Source organism: Peromyscus californicus, unplaced genomic scaffold, assembly GCF_007827085.1.
Source record: "Peromyscus californicus insignis strain IS unplaced genomic scaffold, ASM782708v3 Scaffold_5__1_contigs__length_169319896, whole genome shotgun sequence".
NCBI lineage: Eukaryota > Metazoa > Chordata > Mammalia > Rodentia > Cricetidae > Peromyscus > Peromyscus californicus.
In genome coordinates this window covers 55,552,342-55,571,946 of record NW_026294573.1, presented here as the reverse complement: position 1 = coordinate 55,571,946, position 19,605 = coordinate 55,552,342, and the positions used below count along the sequence as shown (strand labels likewise).

The 19,605-nt window shown below is 39.4% G+C and overlaps 1 protein-coding gene across 4 annotated transcripts in view; it reads right to left on the bottom strand.

The window, feature by feature from the left end:
* Positions 1-5,598: 5,598 nt before the first annotated feature.
* The window catches only part of LOC128096824 (cytochrome P450 2J4-like), a 55,160-nt gene continuing 41,153 nt past the window's right edge, over positions 5,599-19,605 (bottom strand). For 2 of the 4 annotated variants that reach the window (XM_052716848.1, XM_052716849.1), the window contains exon 9: positions 5,599-5,854. In XM_052716848.1, the coding sequence (XP_052572808.1) occupies positions 5,676-5,854 (179 nt within the window). In that variant the 3' untranslated portion in view covers positions 5,599-5,675. The remainder of the gene's footprint in view (positions 5,855-19,605) is intronic. The other 2 variants (XM_052716850.1, XM_052716851.1) reach the window with 1 other exon arrangement.

Here is a 19,605-nt window from a genome sequence, read left to right as displayed (position 1 = left end):
GAAAAACTATTTGCAACAATGAAGCTATTTCTGCAAAGCTTTCCACAATGTCCATTTTGCTGTATTTGGCAGTCTTATGATTAAGTATTTTTGAGTTCAAATTTTGTAAAATGTTCATGTCAGTCTCGTATGAACTCAGCAATTTGAAGTCCTGAGCAGTTTGTAGTCTGAAGCTAATCTTTGGATGATATTTGTCAGCTTAGTGGCAATCATGGCTAGGCAGAACACAGCAGTCAACCCAAAGGTGCCCACCATTTGCACAGAACCTGATGGAAGAAGGTGGATGGGTGCCTTAGTTTGGGGCTACAAGCAAAGATTTCATGGAGATCAGCTGTAGGTAGGAGATACCACTTGGTCAACTGACTTTTTTCATGGGACATTTTCTTGTGATAATTTGTCCTTTTTTTTTTTCAGATGTGTCACTTGTCAAGTGGTCTCTGGATGCCTTAGTTGAATACTTTTATTATCCTGGAAAGATAAAAGCAAAACTCTGCCCCATCCTAATTCTAGGGGTGGGGGATTGGTGCGTAGGTGGGGGGGGTTCCTTTTTTGGCAGGTTATATCTTTCTTGGGGCAAATGTTTTCTTGGCAAGTATTATCTTTCAACTAATTTTTTTGAAGTTTTGAACTAAATATACCTTAGTGTATGTAGATAAATGTACCTATATTCTCCTTTCTCTTTATATATAAATTCAGAGTTTAACTGTATTTATTTTTAGATCATGAAGGACATTGACTTTGAATTTCAGACTGCTTTCTGCAAGTGGCTTGTAAATTTAAATCACTGTAATTCTTATGTGCCTGTCTCTGTATACTAAGTGTTGTCATTAAAGGTATGCTCCTCCCAAGTACAGGGATTAAAGTTGTGAACAACAACCTGGCTATGGATTCCTTATAATAGTTATTCTCATAGGGTTGTCCTGGTTTAATTTGGTTCTCCATTTCCCCTTATTTTTTTAGTGTTAGAGAAAAGCTTTCGAGATTTTCAAATGTTTAACCTATCATTCCTGGTGATTTATTCTGAATTTGTTCCCTGAAAAATTTTAATATTCTAGTCTTAATTAAAAATGATGCCAATTTGTCCACCATTTCATTCTTTCAGATGTGTTGTATGTCTTGCTGATACATGAAATTTTCTGTGCTTGCTAAGTTTTGGTAGGCTTTGCCATTTCCATTCGTGCCTCCCATGGCCAGATATTTTTGTCATTTATCTACCAGCTAGTGGTTTTCCATTTTGATGATCAGATAACTATACTATTGCACATGTACCATGAATTGGAGAAGATGGAGATTTTCCTTTTGCTTTACTAGTTGTTTGCTTTAGAGCCAATCGTGCTGCACTGGTTTTGTGGTTCCTTCCTCAGTATTGGCCATTCCATCCCCTGGTCTATAAGCTGCCACTTTCCGTTAATTTTCTTTCCATCAGTGGTTGATGAACCATCAGTAAACCTTGCATTAGTGAAATGTTGTGACCATTCTGTTGGTCCCCACATTCCAATAGGTAACTCTTTTGGGAGAGATGTGAGTGGTTTAGTGATGGGGATTATAGGAAAGTGAGCTATCTCTTCAGTGTGGGAAGGCACAGACACCTTTGCTACCACATCCTGGTCACAAAGATTTCAGATAAGTACCTGTTCCACTGTACTATCTTTCCTCCCATGGCTAAGCCTGTGAAGGACTCTGCCTTTGAACAGATTTAATCCTTCATACTGAGGGTGTCCTTATGACCATAGGGTGGTTTGAAATAACTGAGTATAAAGGTCTTCATGCCTTGTAAAATGTCCAGATTTGTTTCTCAAAGGGAGGATATTCATTCTCTGTATATGGAAAACATTTTCAATAGAAGCCAACAGGCAAATGTTGGTGTACTCCTTTTTGCTTCATGAGGAGTCCCCAGTTGCCAACTCACCAATAAATATGATATCCATAATTAGGGCAATGTCTCTTGAAGAGGTCAGTTCAAATGCCAAAATTTTGGTGAAATTATTATTACATATGCCTCCATGTCTAGTAAACCTACAATTTCAATGCCACTTATTTTTATATTTAGCTTTTGTCACTGATTGTTTATAGCAATTTGCCAAAATAATTGTTTTACGGTCTCTTCTGAATTTTTTGTTTTATCTGTTGAAACTGTTTTATCATCCAGAGCAGCATGGTTTTTAAAAACAGGCATTAATGCTTTTACTTGTTCTGTGAATGAGTTTCTCTATTGCTGACAGGGAATAATTGAATCAAATTCGATATCAGAGACTTTAGGAGGTCCCTAAGGGTGTTTCCTGATGGCAAAGGGTTACCTTGACTTTCCACCGTTGATCTGAACTCATTAGTTCAATGCCAGGCTTTGCTACACCTTCTCATACTGCATAAGGCTGAAGCCTTCTGTTTAGGTTATCTCTAGAAAAACCATTGTTTCTAGGAATGCCTTGCCTATTATTTCTTTTCAGATGATCTTGCTTCCCACAATTAAAACATCTGACATTTTGATATTTGTTAAAAGTTTTTTTTGTTTGTTTGTTTTTGGTTTTTCGAGACAGGGTTTCTCTGTGTAGCTTTGCGCCTTTTCCTGGAACTCACTTGGTAGCCCAGGCTGGCCTCGAACTCACAGAGATCCGCCTGGCTCTGCCTCCCGAGTGCTGGGATTAAAGGCGTGTGCCACCACCGCCCGGCTTGTTAAAAGTTTTAGTAATCAGTTCTTCATTCAGAGTAGCATCACAAACATGGGATCCAATATCAGCCTTATTTGTGATCCATTCTTCTATTGGTGTTGATATTGACTTAAAAAAGCCTATTAATTTGAATTCTAGATTAGCATTTTAAAAAGCCAAAAATTAGATTAATATTTGTCTGACTTCTGAATCTGATACTATTCTATTTACAGCTGAAATCAATCTTTGTATAAAAAATTAGTGAAGCCTTCTTTTGGGCCTTGAATAATTTTTTAAGTGACTCAGACCTCTTTCCTGATTCATTAGCCTTTTCCCAAGCAGTTAAAGATGCTAAATGACATAGCATTATGGTATGATCATCAATTTCAAGCTGCCTTTGTAGTTTGGCATATTGACCTTCACCTAGGAACAGCTCTTGGGAAATATAAATACCTCTTGACCTATTTTGTTGTGCTGTGGCCCTAGCTTCCTATTTCAACATGTCTGTCATTGTGACTGAGAACCACCTTCTAATGTTGCTGTTGCCAAATCTTTCCAATCTTGGGGGTAATTCTGTTCTGAGTTACCCATGAATTTAATGCCTGTTTCACATAGAGTGAATGCATACCATATGAAACAACCAAATCCTTAAACTCTTCAAATGTAATATTTATAAAGATTCCATTTAACTTCTACATAACCCTGGGGGTGCCTATCCTTGCTTGTAGTTCTTGTATAGTAACTGGATAAACGATGGTTGGTTTTCTAACAACCTCGGTCCCCTCTTCAGTTCATCATGAGGTGGTATGGTAGGTTCTTGTCTAAATTTCTCTGTTTCTGAGTATTTTTCTTATTTTCATTTATAAGACTTTCTAAGGCTTGTGTCTTACCAATTCCCATTTCATATTTCATACAAAAAACCACTATAGCTATTAAGGAGAAAATGTGAATTACCAGACTGATAGTAATTGTAATCAATATTGCAATTACTCAGTTAAGTAATTTATCTTTTCATTTTCTGCCTCTGTTTTCAAGCCATCTAAAGTAGCATTATATAGGGTACTAATGTCCTGTACTATGATATTTCCCATTCTTAATATGGGAAAGTTTTATTTTTTAGTATTACTTAACTCTCTCCTTGAAGACTTCCCAGGTGTCTTAACAAATTTGATGACTTCATGATTTCTCTGTCTGTGTGGTCATGACACATTTGGATTGCCAAATGTAGTTTTTAACTAAGTCTCTATGGTTCTATTTTATCAATAAAGACTTGGCAGCCAGGTGCTAGGGTAAATTCATGTTAGCACAGAGAGGCAAAGAAAGCACCCAGCTCCTTCCTCCTCTGCCATTATCCCAGAGCAGGGCTTTTTCCTAAACCATCTCAAACCAAAAAGACCACCAAACTAATGTCCCTTCCTATTACTTCCTGTGCGTCTCTCTATTCTCTCCATCCATCTTCCTTACTCCCTCTTATTCTCTCTAGTTACTTCTTGTCAACTGATTGCTTGCTCTGCCTCTTGACATATGGAATTTTTTTTTTTAATCCTGTTGACAATAAACAGAAAGCTCTTTGATTAAAGGTGTACAGAGTGAGTTCCAAGATAGCCAGGGCTACACAGAGATATTCTGTCTGGGGAAAACAAAAACCACATAACTGCTTCCTGATACACAGTTTGGATGTCTCTTAAGAGGGTTTCCTCCAGGACTGTCATTTGATCTTCTGGTTTTTCTGTTACAGACCAACAGACACATAACTTCCAATTGTTCCAGGGGATTCAGCCTGGCTCAGGTAGGTACTTGGAGACAGAAAATCATTTCTGAAAGTTCCTGGAAATCAGCACAAGACACTCCAAGACCAACATCCCAGAACAAAGGAGATTCATATGCTTCTAAGGAACAAAGGGCAAAGAATAAGAGACAAGGACAGGAGAAAGGGGAACATGGAGAAGGGGAAAGCAACAAGTGAAAGGGAGGAGGGATATTTATTTGCCCCAGAGTGACAAAGAACTGCCTCGGGAGAGAAAGGAGACAGACATAGCCCATAGGCAAATGGGAATTTATAAACAGATAGTGGGAAACCCAGTTTTAGAATGAGCTATTTGGTTTTGTTTAGGCATGATAATTAGGGAAGTCAAAAAGGGGCTTTTGATTGGTAGATTTCAATACATTTATAGTTGGACCTTGGTGGTCTGCCTCAGGGGGAAAAAGTGGCCAAGTAAGGGAACAGACCTTGGTGACTAGCTTTAGGAGTTTAATCTAACAGTTTAGCAAGGCAGAGGGAATTGAGGAAGGGTAAATTCTGCCAGAGTTACGTTTGCCGTGACAGGATCTACTAGAGCCCTTCAAATACCATATACCTTCCAAGCCTGATTCCAAGTTTGCTTATGTGTGATCAGGTATTACCTAGCTTGAGATTCAAAGTCATGGTCAAACTACCACTTACAAAAGGAAACTGATCTGACACCACTTGCTTTGCCTGCCTGTGCCTGGGGTAATATCCCTGTTCTGCTGGTTTCCAGGACTACTTGGAGATAGAGCTACATGTGAGGGGCACATCTGTCATTTGCAAGAGTCTTCATGGCCTTTTCCTGTGGATGCAGCCAGAAACTCAGCTCTGGTCCTTATTCTCTCTTTGCACCACTTTAAACATTCCAATGGGCCAGAAACAAATGCATGTCTGGGGAAAGGAGGAAGAAGGCAAATTGAAGGTACACCTCTTGAAATGCGAATCGTGATGTACTTAACATTTTTAATTCATTAATTCATTTTCAGTGCATTCTCTTTATGGGAGGAATCATCATTCTCCTTGCAACTCTTAGTATAAAAGATATGTAATAGAGTTCATAAATGATTTTTCCACCAACAAATTAGGGGTAAGGATTTCCAGAAACTTGTTTCAATTTTCTTCAATATTTCTTGAATTGCCTTCACTCTGTGACATCATTGTCCTTTCATGTGAAAAAGGTCCTGAAGCTTCACAGCATACACCATTTCTCCCTGTACTCTTTTCTCTTTCCTTCTCCAGCATCACAGTCTAGGGACAGCACAGATGCGGTGACTGACTGGAGAAAGGGTCAAGCCCACTCTCAACTTCAGGCTCAGCTTCTCATTGACTGGCGGCTTGAAGGTAAACTTTTGCATGAGAGCAGTGAAGAAAATGAACAGCTCAGTCTTGGCCAATTGTTCTCCCAGGCAAGCTCTCTTCCCTGCAGGACAAAAGCAGAAGATGAGTCACTTCCTCAGCTGACTTTGGTGCATGGAAGGACTGGTGCCCCCAACTTCATGCTGTAAATGCCGAGCTGATCCTGGACTTTGTGTGTCCAGTTGGTTATGTCTAACATCTTCCTGATTTGGCCATTAGAACTCCATTATTCCTGACATTAGAAATAACAATATGTCTCAGATTTGTGTTTTCATTTAGCCAACCTAAGAAATTGCCATCTTCCCAGGTATCCTGGTTCTATTTATTGAATAATGATATGTAGAAAGTAAGACCTGGGCAAGAGACATTCTCTCAACTCTGGAGGCCATTGCTCTAGGTCATCTCCCACCATACACACATGTGCCTGTTGTATCCATCTAAGTGCATGTATGGACACATGTTTTTGTGTCTACATCCATTTCTGTACCTGTCAACTCCTCAGTGTCTCTATTGAATATCTTGCTTCACATGGGTGATAACTAATGATCCAGGACATCCCTAGCATGCCACCGTTCTCTTTGTCAGTGAACATCCTCACTATGCATCCAAACAGTACTGCAGATTTCCAGGCTCTAAATCATGTTTAAGCTCCTGTTTCTGTGGATATGTTTTTCATATGTCTGCCCATCGTGTGTACTCTTATTTGCATATGTGTATGGATGTTAGAGGACAATCATGGGTGTTCATCCTCAAATGATATAACAACTCACCTATTTTAAATAGGGTCTTAACTACCTTATAACTTGTCAAGTAGGTCTGGCTACTGAGTCACAAGAGACACCGCATTCAACTGCTAGGATTATAAGGCATATGACACCATGCCTCAAATTTTTATATGACTTCTGGGGATCACATTGTATTATATACTTCCAATGCAAGTGCTTTACAAAATGAGCCATCTCCTCTGCCACTAAGTGCTTTGTTTAAAATAATACATTTTTGACTGAACAAACATTTTAAAACATCAGGAAAAATAAATTTATAAAGACTATAACAAAATGCTTAGAATAACATCCAGACAAAACTAAAGTTAATATTTGGACATATTTTCCATTGTCTTCTTGGTGTTTCTAACAAGGATATGGTAGCAAGAATGATAGTATGCCTTATTCCCTACAGGCTAATGCTTAAGAAGCTGCATTGGTCCTCAAAAACATTAAACACTGTAGAGTTTTCTCATGTATGCCTGTTTTCACTTTGTTAGCAGCCTAACACAGTTTGTTTGGGAAATAAAATGAAAGCAGACCTGAAAAGATGTATAGTAAACATAAATGTGTTATGATGATGATGTCATTGCATTATTGCTGTGGGATATCTTTCTGTAGTCTGTGAATATATGTTGCTATGATTGGTTAATAAAGAAGCTGCTCTGGCCTGTGGTAAGTCAAGTTATAGCCTGACAGGAAATCCAAGAGAGAGACAGAAAGAAGAGAGGACAGGCAGAAGAGAAGCCATACCACAGTCCCGGGAGCAGCATGTAATGGCACACAGGTAAAGCCATGGAATATGTGGCACTGTATAGATTAATAGAAATGAGCTTAGTTATAAGAGCTAGCTAGCAAGAATCTTGAGCCAGAGGACATGGCCATACAATTTGTAATTAATATAAGCACCCGTATAATTATTTTATAAGCAACTGCAGGACATGAAGGGAAAGATTCGTCTTGACTGCAGGGCTGGGCAGGAACATAGGAAACTAATCCACTACTTATTATGTAACATTTGTGGTTTTTACCATGTTTTTTTTTCATTCATTTCTGTTTTCCTCATGCACCTCCTCTTGTCTGTCATGAATAACATGGCTAACAACTCATTAAGTTCCCAAGATTCTCCTGTAAGTATCTACATACCATTATATGCAAAGTTAGGATACAGGGTTAATGACCTGACCTGTCTGCAAGCCCTCTGTTACTGTGACTAAGCCACTCCTTGTCATGAACCAGTCTTCTTAATATGGCAATTGTGGTAGTTTGAATGCAATTAGCCTCCATAAGCTCATAGAGAATTGCACTACTGAGAAGTGTGGTTTTGTTGTAGTAGGTAGTATGGCCCTACTGGAGGAAGTGTGTCACTGTGGAGGTGGGCTTAGAGGTTTCATATATGTTCAAGCTATGCCCAGTATCTCAGACCTACTGTAGGATGTGTTGGTGTATGCTGTGAATATGTGTGGCTCCCACTGGATAATAAATAATGCTGCTTTGGCCTATGGTCAGAAAACTTACAGCTAGGCAGGAAATCCAAGCAGAGATACAGGGAGAAGAAGGGCAGAGTCAAGAGAGAAAAGAAAGATGCCAGAGAGACAACATGATGCCCGCAGACTGGTAATGCCATGGCTATGTGGCAACATATAGATTAATGGGAATGGGTTAAGTTAAAATGAAAGAGTTGGCTAGCAAGAAGAATGCTATAGTCCATACAATTGGTAATTAATATAAGCGTCTGAGTGATAATTTTATAAATGTCTGCTGGACCTCAGGGCCAGGTGGGACACTGGAAAACTTCCAGCTACACAGACTATTTTTTGTTGCTTGTGGGTCAAGATGTAAGAACCCTCAGCTCCTTCTCAATCACCATGTCTGTCTGCATGCTGCCTTGCTTCCCAGCATGCCCATAATGGACTAAACTGAAAGTGATCTATCCCAATTAAATGTTTTACTTTACAATAGTTGGTTTGGTCATGGTGTCTCTTCACAGCAATAGAACTCTAACTAAGATAATAATTATGTGAAACAATCTCTTTCCTCCCTCTGTGCAAGGCTGGGCAGGTATGCATTAGTTGTTGAACATGGAGCATATGACTAAAAACTTGGCCTATATGATGAGTAATCTTTTTTTTTTTTTTTCACTGTTATGGATTCTTTTTTTTTTTTTAATTTATTTTAATTTATTTTGCAATACAATTCAGTTCTACATATCGGTCACGGATTCCCTTGTTCTCCCCCCCTCCCGTCCCCCTCACCTTCCCCCCAACGCCCCCCCCCCCCCATTCCCATCTCCTCCAGGGCAAAGCCTTCCCCACAGACTGAGGTCAACCTGGTAGACTCAGTCCAGGTAGGTCTAGTCCCCTCCTCCCAGGCCGAGCCAAACAATCCTGCATAGGCCCCAGGTTTCAAACAGCCAACTCATGCAATGAGCACAAGATCTGGTCCCACTGCCTGGATGCCTCCCAAACAGATCAAGCCAATCAACTGTCTCACCCATTCGGAGGGCCTGATCCAGTGGGGACCCCTCAGCCATTGTTTCATAGTTCATGTGTTTCCATTCATTTGGCTATTTGTCCCTGTGCTTTATCCAACCTTGGTCTCAACAATTCTCGCTCATATAAACCCTCCTCATTCTCGTTAATTGGACTCCCAGAGATCCACCCAGGGCCTAGTCATGGATCTCTGCATCCAGATCCCTCAGCAGTTGGATGAGGTTTCTAGCACAACAATCAGGGTGTTTGGCCATCCCATCACCAGAGTAGGTCAGTTCGGGCTGTCTCTCGACCATTGCCGGCAGTCTGTTGTGTGGGTATCTTTGTGGATTTCTGTGGGCCTCTCTAGCACTTTGCTTCTTCCTGTTCTCATGTGGTCTTCATTTACCATGGTCTCCTATTCCTTGTTCTCCCTCTCTGTTGTTGATCCAGCTGGGATCTCCCACTCCCCCAAGCTCTCTTTCCCTCGACCCTCGCCTTTCATTACCCCCACTCATGTCCAGGCTGTTCATGTAGATCTCATTCCATTTCTCTGTCATTGGGCGATCCCTGTGTCTTTCTTGGGGTCCTGTTTTCCGGGTAGCCTCCCTGGTGATGTGAGTAGCAGACAATTCATCCTTGTTTCATGTCTAGTATCCTGCTATGAGTGAGTACATACCATGTTTGTCTTTCTGAGTCTGGGTTACCTCACTCAGGATGATTTTTTCTAGATCCATCCATTTGTCTGCAAACCTCATGATGCCATTGTTTTTTTCTGCTGAGTAGTATTCCATTGTGTATATGTACCACATTTTGTTTATCCATTCTTCAGTTGAAGGGCATCTGGGTTGTTTCCATGTTCTGGCTATTACAAACAATGCTGATATGAACATAGCTGAACAAGTGCTCTTATGGTGTGGTTGAGCATTTCTTGGGTATATGCCCAAGAGTGGTATAGCTGGATCTTGGGGGAGATTGATTCCCAATTTTCTAAGAAAGCGCCATATTGATTTCCAAAGTGGTTGTACAAGCTTGCATTCCCACCAGCAGTGGAGGAGAGTTCCCCTAGCTCCACATCCTCTCCAGCATAAGGTGTCTTCAGTGTTTTTGATCTTAGCCATTCTGACAGGCGTAAGGTGGTATCTCAGAGTTGTTTTGATTTGCATTTCCCTGATGATTAGGGATGATGAGCAATTCCTTAAATGTCTTTCGGCCATTTGAGTTTCCTCTGTTGAGAATTCTCTGTTTAGTTCTATAGCCCATTTCTTAATTGGACTGTTGGGCATTTTGATGTCTAATTTCTTGAGTTCCTTATATATTCTGGATATCAGTCCTCTGTCAGATGTGGGGTTGGTGAAGATCTTTTCCCATTCTGTAGGCTGTCGCTTTGCCTTGTTGACCGTATCCTTTGCTTTACAAAAGCTTCTCAGTTTCAAAAGGTCCCATTGATTGATTGTTTCTCTCAGAGTCTGTGCTACTGGTGTTCTATTTAGGAAGTAGTCTCCAATGCCAATGCGTTCAAGACTACTTCCTACTTTCTCTTCTAGCAGGTTCAGAGTAGCTGGATTTATGTTGAGGTCCTTGATCCACTTGGACTTAAGTTTTGTGCACGGTGATAGATATGGATCTATTTGCAGCCTTCTACATGTTGATATCCAGTTTTGCCAGCACCATTTGTTGAAGATGCTTTCTTTTTTCCATTGTGCACTTTTGGCTTCTTTGTCAAAAATTATATGTTCATAGGTGTGCGGATTAATGTCAGGGTCTTCAATTCGATTCCATTGGTCCACATGTCGGTTTCTATGCCAGTACCAAGCTGTTTTTATTACTGTAGCTCTATAGTAGAGCTTGAAGTCAGGGATCGTGATGCCTCCAGAAGTTGTGTTATTGTACAGGATTCCTTTGGCTATCCTGGGTTTTTTGTTTTTCCATATGAATTTGAGTATTATTCTTTCCAGGTCTGTGAAGAATTGTGTTGGTATTTTGATGGGGATTGCATTGAATCTGTAGATTGCTTTTGGTAAGATTGCCATTTTTACTATGTTAGTCCTGCCTATCCATGAGCATGGGAGATCTTTCCATTTTCTGACATCTTCTTCAATTTCTTTTTTCAGGGACTTAAAGTTCTTGTCATATAGGTCCTTCACTTGCTTGGTTAGTGTTACCCCAAGGTATTTTATGTCATTTGTGGCTATGGTAAAGGGTGATGTATCTCTGATTTCCTTCTCCACTTCTTTGTCCATTGTATATAGGAGGGCTACTGATTTTTTTGAGTTGATCTTGTATCCTGCTATGTTGCTGAAGGTGTTTATAAGCTGTATTAGTTCCTTGGTGGAATCTTTGGGGTCGCTCAAATATACTATCATGTCATCTGCAAATAGGGAAAGCTTGACTTCTTCCTTTCCAATTTGTATCCCCTTAATCTCCTTATGTTGTCTTATTGCTCTGGCTAGAACTTCAAGTACTATATTGAATAAGTATGGGGAGAGTGGACAGCCTTGCCTCGTTCCTGATTTTAGTGGAATTGCTTTGAGTTTCTCTCCATTTAATTTGATGTTGGCTGTTGGCTTGCTGTAAATTGCCTTTATTATGTTTAGGTATGTTCCCTGTATTCCTGATCGCTCTAATACCTTTATCATGAAGGGGTGTTGGATTTTGTCAAATGCCTTTTCTGCATCCAGTGAGATGATCATATGGTTTTTTTCTTTGAGTTTGTTTATATGGTGTATTATATTGACGGACTTTCGTATGTTGAACCACCCTTGCATCCCTGGAATGAATCCTACTTGATCATGGTGGATAATTGTTTTGATGTGTTCTTGGAGTCTGTTTGCCAGTATTTTATTGAGTATTTTTGCATCAATGTTCATGAGGGAGATCGGTCTGTAGTTCTCTTTCTTTGTTGTATCCTTGTTTGGTTTAGGAATTAGGGTAATTGTAGCCTCGTAGAAGGAGTTTGGTAATGTTCCTTCTGTTTCTATTGTGTGGAACAATTTAGAGAGTATTGGTATTAACTCTTCTTTGAAGATCTGGTAGAATTCTGCGCTGAAACCATCTGGTCCTGGGCTTTTTTTGGTTGGGAGACTTTTAATGACTGTTTCTATTTCATTAGGGGTTATTGGACTATTTAAATAGTTTATCTGGTCTTGATTTAACTTAGGTATGTGGTACCTATCCAGAAAGTTATCCATTTCTTTTAGGTTTTCCAGTTTTGTCGAATAGAGGTTTTTGAAGTATGACCTGATGATTCTCTGGATTTCCTCAATGTCTGTTGTTATGTCCCCCTTTTCATTTCTGATTTTGTTGATTTGGATGCTCTCTCTCTGTCTTTTGGTTAGTTTGGATAAGGGCTTGTCTATCTTGTTGATTTTCTCAAAGAACCAACTCTTTGTTTCATTAATTTTTTGTATTGTTCTCTTTGTTTCTATTTTATTGATTTCAGCTCTCACTTTGATAATTTCCTGGCGTCTATTTTTCCTGGGAGACTGTGCTTCTTCTTGTTCTAGAGCTTTCAGGTATGCTGTTAAGTCTCTAGTGTGAGATTTCTCCAACTTATTTATGTGGGCATTTAGTGCTATGAATTTCCCTCTTAGTACTGCTTTCATAGTGTCCCATAAGTTTGGATATGTGGTGTCTTCATTTTCATTGATCTCTAGGAAGTCTTTAATTTCTTTCTTTATTTCTTCCTTAACCCATTGGTGATTCAGTTGGGTATTATTCAGTTTCCATGAGATTGCAGGTTTTCTGTAGTTTTTGTTGTTGTTGAAATCCAACTTTAGACCATGGTGGTCTGATAGAACACAGGAGGTTATTCCAATTGTTTTGTATCTGTTTAGATTTGTTTTGTGGCCAAGTATGTGGTCAATTTTAGAGAAGGTTCCATGGGGTGCTGAGAAGAAGGTATATTCTTTTTTGTTAGGATGGAATGTTCTGTAGATATCGATTAAGTCCATTTGAGTCATGACATCAGTTAAGTCCTTTATTTCTCTGTTAAGTTTCAATTTGGGAGATCTGTCCAGTGGTGAAAGTGGCGTGTTGAGGTCTCCCACTATTAATGTGTGGGGTTTTATATGTGATTTAAGCTTTAGTAATGTTTCTTTTACATATGTGGGTGCCCTTGTGTTTGGGGCATAAATATTCAGAATTGAGACTTCATCTTGGTGGATCTTTCCTGTGATGAGTATGTAATGCCCTTCTTGATCTCTTTTGATTGATTTTAGTTTGAAGTCTATTTTGCTGGATATCAGGATGGCTACACCCGCTTGTTTCTTAAGACCGTTTGATTGGAAAGTCTTTTCCCAGCCTTTTATTTTTAGGTAGTGTCTATCTTCGAATTTGAGATGTGTTTCTTGTATGCAGCAGAAAGATGGGTCCTGCTTTCGTATCCATTCTGTAAGCCTATGTCTTTTTATAGGTGAATTAAGTCCATTGATATTGAGGGAAATTAATGACCAGTGATTGTTCATTCCTGTTATTTTTTGGTGGTGATGTGTGGCTACTTCTATACGTTGGGGTTTACTGCTGTGGCTTTATCTGTTGCCTGTGTTTTCAAGGGTGTATCTGACTTCCTTAGGTTGGAATTTTCCTTCTAGTGCTTTCTGTAGGGCTGGGTTTGTGGATAAGTATTGTTTAAATCTGGCTTTGTCATGGAATGTCTTGTTCACTCCATCTATGGTGATTGAAAGTTTTGCTGGGTATATTAGTCTAGGCTGACATCCATGGTCTCTTAGTGTCTGCATTACATCTGTCCAGGTTCTTCTGGCTTTCAAAGTCTCCATTGAGAAATCGGGTGTTATTCTGATGGGTTTGCCTTTATATGTCACTTGGCCTTTTTCCTTTGCTGCTCTTAATATTCTTTCTTTATTCTGTACGTTTAGTTGTTTAACTATTATGTGGCGAGGGGACTTTTTTTGGGGGTCTAGTCTGTTTGGTGTTCTATAAGCTTGTATCTTCATAGGCATTTCCTTCTTTAAGTTGGGAAAGTTTTCTTCTATGATCTTGTTGAATATATTTTCTGTGCCCTTGAGTTGGTATTCTTCTCCTTCTTCGACCCCTATTATTCTTAGGTTTGGTCTTTTCATGGTGTCCCAAATTTCTTGGACATTTTGGTTCATGACTTTGTTGGCTTTAGTGTTTTCTTTGACTGATGAATGTATTTCTTCTACTGTATCTTCAACGCTAGAGATCCTCTCTTCCATCTCTTGCATTCTGTTGATTATACTTGCATCTGAAGTTCCCAATCGTTTTCTCAGATTTTCTATTTCCAGCATTCCTTCTGTTTGTGTCTTCTTCATTTTTTCTATTTCCCTTTTCAGGTCTTGGACTGTTTCCTTCATTTGTTTCATTGATTTTTCTTGATTTTCTCTCAGTATTTTATTGTTTTCTTCCAGGACTTTATTGATTTCTTCTAATTTGTTTGCCCTTTCCTCTAGTTGTTTACAGCGTTCTTCACATTTTTTTGTCTTTTCCTCTACACAAGCCTCTAGCTTCTTCATGATGTCATTCATAAGGCTGTTTTCTTCTGCTTCTTCCAATTTCTGATGTTCAGGTCTAGGTGTTGGAGGAGGGCTAGGGCCTGGTGATGCTGTATTGCTATTCATTTTGTTGTATATGTTTCTGCCTTGACGTCTGCCCATCTCCTTGTGGTTCGTTACTGGCCTTATCCGCACACTTGGTTCAGCCAGACCAGTGTTCCAAAAGGGAAGTCCGGAGCAAGATGGGAGCAGTTTTCCAAAAGGGAAGTCCAGAGCAAGATGGGAGCTGGGGGCCGGCCTCTAAGTCTCAGGAAGAGGCTTGGGGCTCAGGCGGATGGGCGTGGGGGCAGGGCGTGGAGACTGCAGGGCCTGCCAGGGGTCTTGGAGAAGGGGATCCTTCCAGGTGGGGCTAGCAGGGAACCTGCCCGGTGGCCAGAACCTGGGGCCAAGTTGGGCAGGTCTTCCCTGGAGTGGCTGGTGCCCAGGGATGGGGTCTGGGGCAAGGAAGGGCACTCACCAGTTTTCCAAAAGGGAAGTGCGGAGCAAGATGGGAGCTGGGGGCCCTGATGAGTAATCTTGATTACTGTGATGGTTGGATTGAGAATGTTCCCCATAAGGTCATAAATTTCCAAACAGAAGGTTTTAACTTTCACATAGTAAAATTACAGATAACAAAACAATTATCAAGCAAGAATTTACAGTTACAATATCTAGTCCATTTATAATATCTAGTCTATTTGTATTTGGCAAAATTAAAGAAAATATTCTATCTATTCTATATTTGTGAGTCTAAGGTTTCATATCTAACTTATCTTTTATCATAACTAAGGAAAATTATAACTATGTAGTCTTCAACTACACCAAAGACCTCAGAAGGATATACTATTACCTGAGAAATGGGTAAAGGATGCAAGCAACTTTTGGGAGTCTTTCAAGAGTAGACAGAGACAGCTGGCAACCTGGATAGTCATTCAAAGTTCCTCTATAAAGTTGGGGCATCTGTCTTCAGCCCACAGGCCTCGAGTCTCTCAGTCACTTTTCTCAGTGTCCTGTAGAATGTCTGGAGTTTCCTCTATGAAGCAGGAACCTGAAGGACCATTTTACCAAGCAAAGTTCAGTGGTCACCTTCTTATGGGTCCTTCATGTCCAGTTGATCAAGCAGTCCAGGCAAGAACAGTTTCTTTCCCAAGTGGCTATTTTTGCCAAGGTGAAGATAAACTCCATATAGAGTGTCTTTGATGCCCATCCTCCTCTCTGAAGTAAATTGGTGCTTCCAGGAGCAGACATGTCTCACTGTCCAGAAAGTCTAAATTTTTAAAACATTTTAAATGCCATATTCTGTAGGTCTTTGAAGTGTTTGAAGATTACCTAGCTAATTGAATTATATCTGTGTATACCTAGAAAACAACATGACTATAAGTTTGACTATCATAGAAGACTGATTATTAATCTGTATTTCTTAATTATCCATTACAATCTAAATGAGTTACATAAACATAATAACTCAAACGAGAATAGAAATATATATACAGTATAACAAAATTAAGTTGAAACTTGTATCAATAAACTAAAATCCATAGCAATGTAAAACATTTTTAACAAGTTGTTGCTCTTTAAAAGTAGGTTCAGCAATCTACCCATCATATCTATATCCTATATATCTATATTATATCCCCCTTTCTTTTTTTAGAAAGATATTATATTTATAAAATATTGGTTTTTCTCTGTCCCACACCAGAGGGCTCTTCTGATATGGGACACAATAATCTCTCAACCTTTTCTTTTAGGAATATGCTTGGATTTAGAGGAGTGAGCCAATTCCATCTCCAAAGCCAGCTTGGTATATTTGGGAATTTGGGCATAGCTTCTTTTACTACTTCCTGCTGGAGGGGGGCACTGTATCTTATGGGGACACAAAGAAAATTTTAGGATTTTGGAGTAGTCTGTGAGGGTGTATCATCTGAGCCAGTTGCCTTGAAATCGTTCTGGATGTTGGATCATCTGGGCCATGGTGTCATCGGAGACCTTTCAAGGGGTCTTGGCTGGTCAAATATGATGTATCTAATCTGGAACAAATCCATAGCCTCTTGCTTTCTGTGGGAACAAAAGCAGAGCCTCCTTTCCAAAGCAACATATCCTTACATCCAAATTTTGAAGTCAAGGTACCTTTAAAATATACATATTTGTTTAACTCAACAGCTTTTATGATCAAATGTTATTCTGCAGTTAAAAATCCCAAAGACAACACAATCCAGAGTCTCTGTGTGATATCCATCTTTATGTGGCTCATTTTTTATATTAATTTTACTGTCTCTTTAAATACTTTATTTTTAAAAACTATGTATTTCTTTATATAACTGTATATATTCCTTTTTTTTCAAGCCTACATGTATTTTACACACATTTTAAACTATTCCATCTGAATCTGTCTTATTGTGAACCTATTGCTTTAAACTGCAGCATTTCTAAGACTCTGCCCACCTGAGCTCCCCAACATGGTAGTGGTACAGTTTACTGCCAGCTCTGGGTCTGGAGCCATGTGTACCATCAACTATCAGAAGCAGTTCTATCAAAGCAGCATGTAGTCCAGAACCCCCCCCCCCTTTTTTTTGTACTAGCAAAGGCTAAATCCACCACACAGCAGCATAATGTGCTGCTTGTAGACACCTCATTACTGCCATACTGCCAGTCAAATGTGCATGCCAGGAACCCACCAACTTGAGACAGACAACTAGGAAGCTGTTTTTAGCTCCATTTTAGAATCTTTTTTCTCAGGTTTTAGGTGGAAACTCTTGTCAAACCGTTGGGCACCATTTGTAGCTAGAGTTTTTCTGGTTAGCCCACAGTCAAGACAAATCTCTTTCACCCACCAGTCCTGCAGGCGCTTAGGCCCAATCGAATAAACACACAGAGACTTATATTGCTTACAAACTGTATGGCTGAAGCAGGCTTCTTGTTATTTATTTCTTCTGTCTTAAATTAACCCATATCTATTAGTCTATAAGTTGCCATGTGGCTCATGGCTTACCGGTATCTTACATCTCGCTTTTCATGGTGGCAGCTGGAAGCGTATCTCTGCCTCAGCCTTCCACTTCCCAGAATTCTCTTCTCTCCTTGTCCTGCTTATACTTCCTGCCTGGCTACTGGCCAATCAGTGTTTTATTTATTAACCAATCAGAGCAATACATTTAACATACAGAACATCCCACAGCTGCTGATAGCATTGAGTTGGCAGGCACTTCCCACTTGGCAAGCCTGACTCTTCCTGAACCCCTGTGACTTTGTTGCTGTGTCTATGAATGACAAGCACATTCCAGCTCTTTTCAACTCTGCAGGAGACTTTTGGGTACTCAGGTACAGACTGCATCATAGGTCCTTCTTATCTCCAGGCTTTCAAGTTTTTTGGAATGGAAAGCCACTAGTTACCCACTTCTCTTCTTCTCCATCTTGCCAGAGGCCATTTTGTCATCATGTACCTGTGACTGTGTAAATAAAACTAGTAAAGTTAATATATACTGTTGGAAGAGTCTGTCCAAAGATAATCCTGACCAATGTTGGTAACAGAGCTCATGCTTGAGAAGAAAATTTTCTTTTTCTATTTTTCCTTTTCCTACTCTCTCTTTGTATAGTTATTTCTTTCTACTAAGGGCTAAATTCACTATGGGAAGTTCTACCCTTAAGCACATGGTCATGGGTGTTATAACAAAGCAGGCTGACTAAGTTATAGAAACAAGCATACAAGCCTATGCCCTCCACACCCTGTTCTTCACTTTCTGTCTCCAGGTTCCTGTCTTGGTCTTCTTCAGACTGTGATCAGGAAGTACAAGATAAATAAATAATTTCCTCCTTAAGTTACATTTGGTCATGATTTCTATCACAGTAATAGACAGCAAATTAAAACAGGGAATTTCAATGACTGAGGAAGATTAGAATTCTGGACAAATTCTTAAGATAAAACTTTTCTATAATTCCCCAACATCCACCCTGGAAGTACATGTTTCTTATAATATCAGTTAAGAATACATCTCAAGGATATACTGTCAGTTGTAATAACTAGCCTTTCCTTGGAGACTATAGACACTCAGCTGGGAGAACTGCATGATATAACAATATTCACCCAGGCTTTGAAACTTGAATGTATGTAGTTTAGTTATTTTCATTGTTGACAAGGATTTCATCTACAGGCTTGGTTGCCAACTGTGGCACTATTGGGAAGTGGTGGAAAATTAAGTAGGTGTGTGCCTAACATAGGTCATTTGAGCCATGCCCTGATGGGATATCTGCAATCTCACAGCATCTTTCCCTTGCTTCTTGCCCACCATGAGATGGCCACGTTGTTCTTCAGCCACATATTGCTAACAAACATACCTTCCTCCTAAGAAGTTGTTCATTCAGATATTGTTTAAAAGGGAAAGCTAAAAAACACAGCACAGTCTAAAGGTTTCTTTGGCCCTTTTCCTTAATAAAAAAAAAAAGCAGAAAATGACCTATTGCATGAAATATGAGGATTGACTTAGGCTATCATCAATTGTCTTCTGTAACGCTGCCATTGTGTTTTATAACACCAGTTACAATTTTTTAAAAATTCTCGTATTTAATATTATATAATATATATCAATGCAGGTATTAATTGATATGGATTATTTAATTTATTTAATATTCATTAGTAATTAATATTAACTATGTTAATATATGTCAAGCTGTCAATTTCTTGACCTTAATACTGGTGGACATAAATCAGGAGAACATGTGAAATTATCAATTAGTTTTATATATTCTGTGATAACACACAAATAACAATTGTATAGCTTGGTTATCTTTCCCAAGAGAAGAGAAGCTGCCTAATATAATAGCTCCAGAGACATTGTCTTTAGAAAGTTCTAGAAATGCTGAAGGAAAGCAGCTACATGCCAAAGACAGGGCTGTGGTAATAAATTCAGACTGCTGCTTTGTCAACCCACAAGGTTTTTCAGATTTGCCTCTTCTGGTCCTCATTGGGTATCTCCAGGTAACTGAATCACATGCACCCCCACCAGAAAGAAATGCTGAACGCAAAACACCCAACTGTTCTCTTGCCTTGGTTTCTTGTTATATTCACTGGGACTT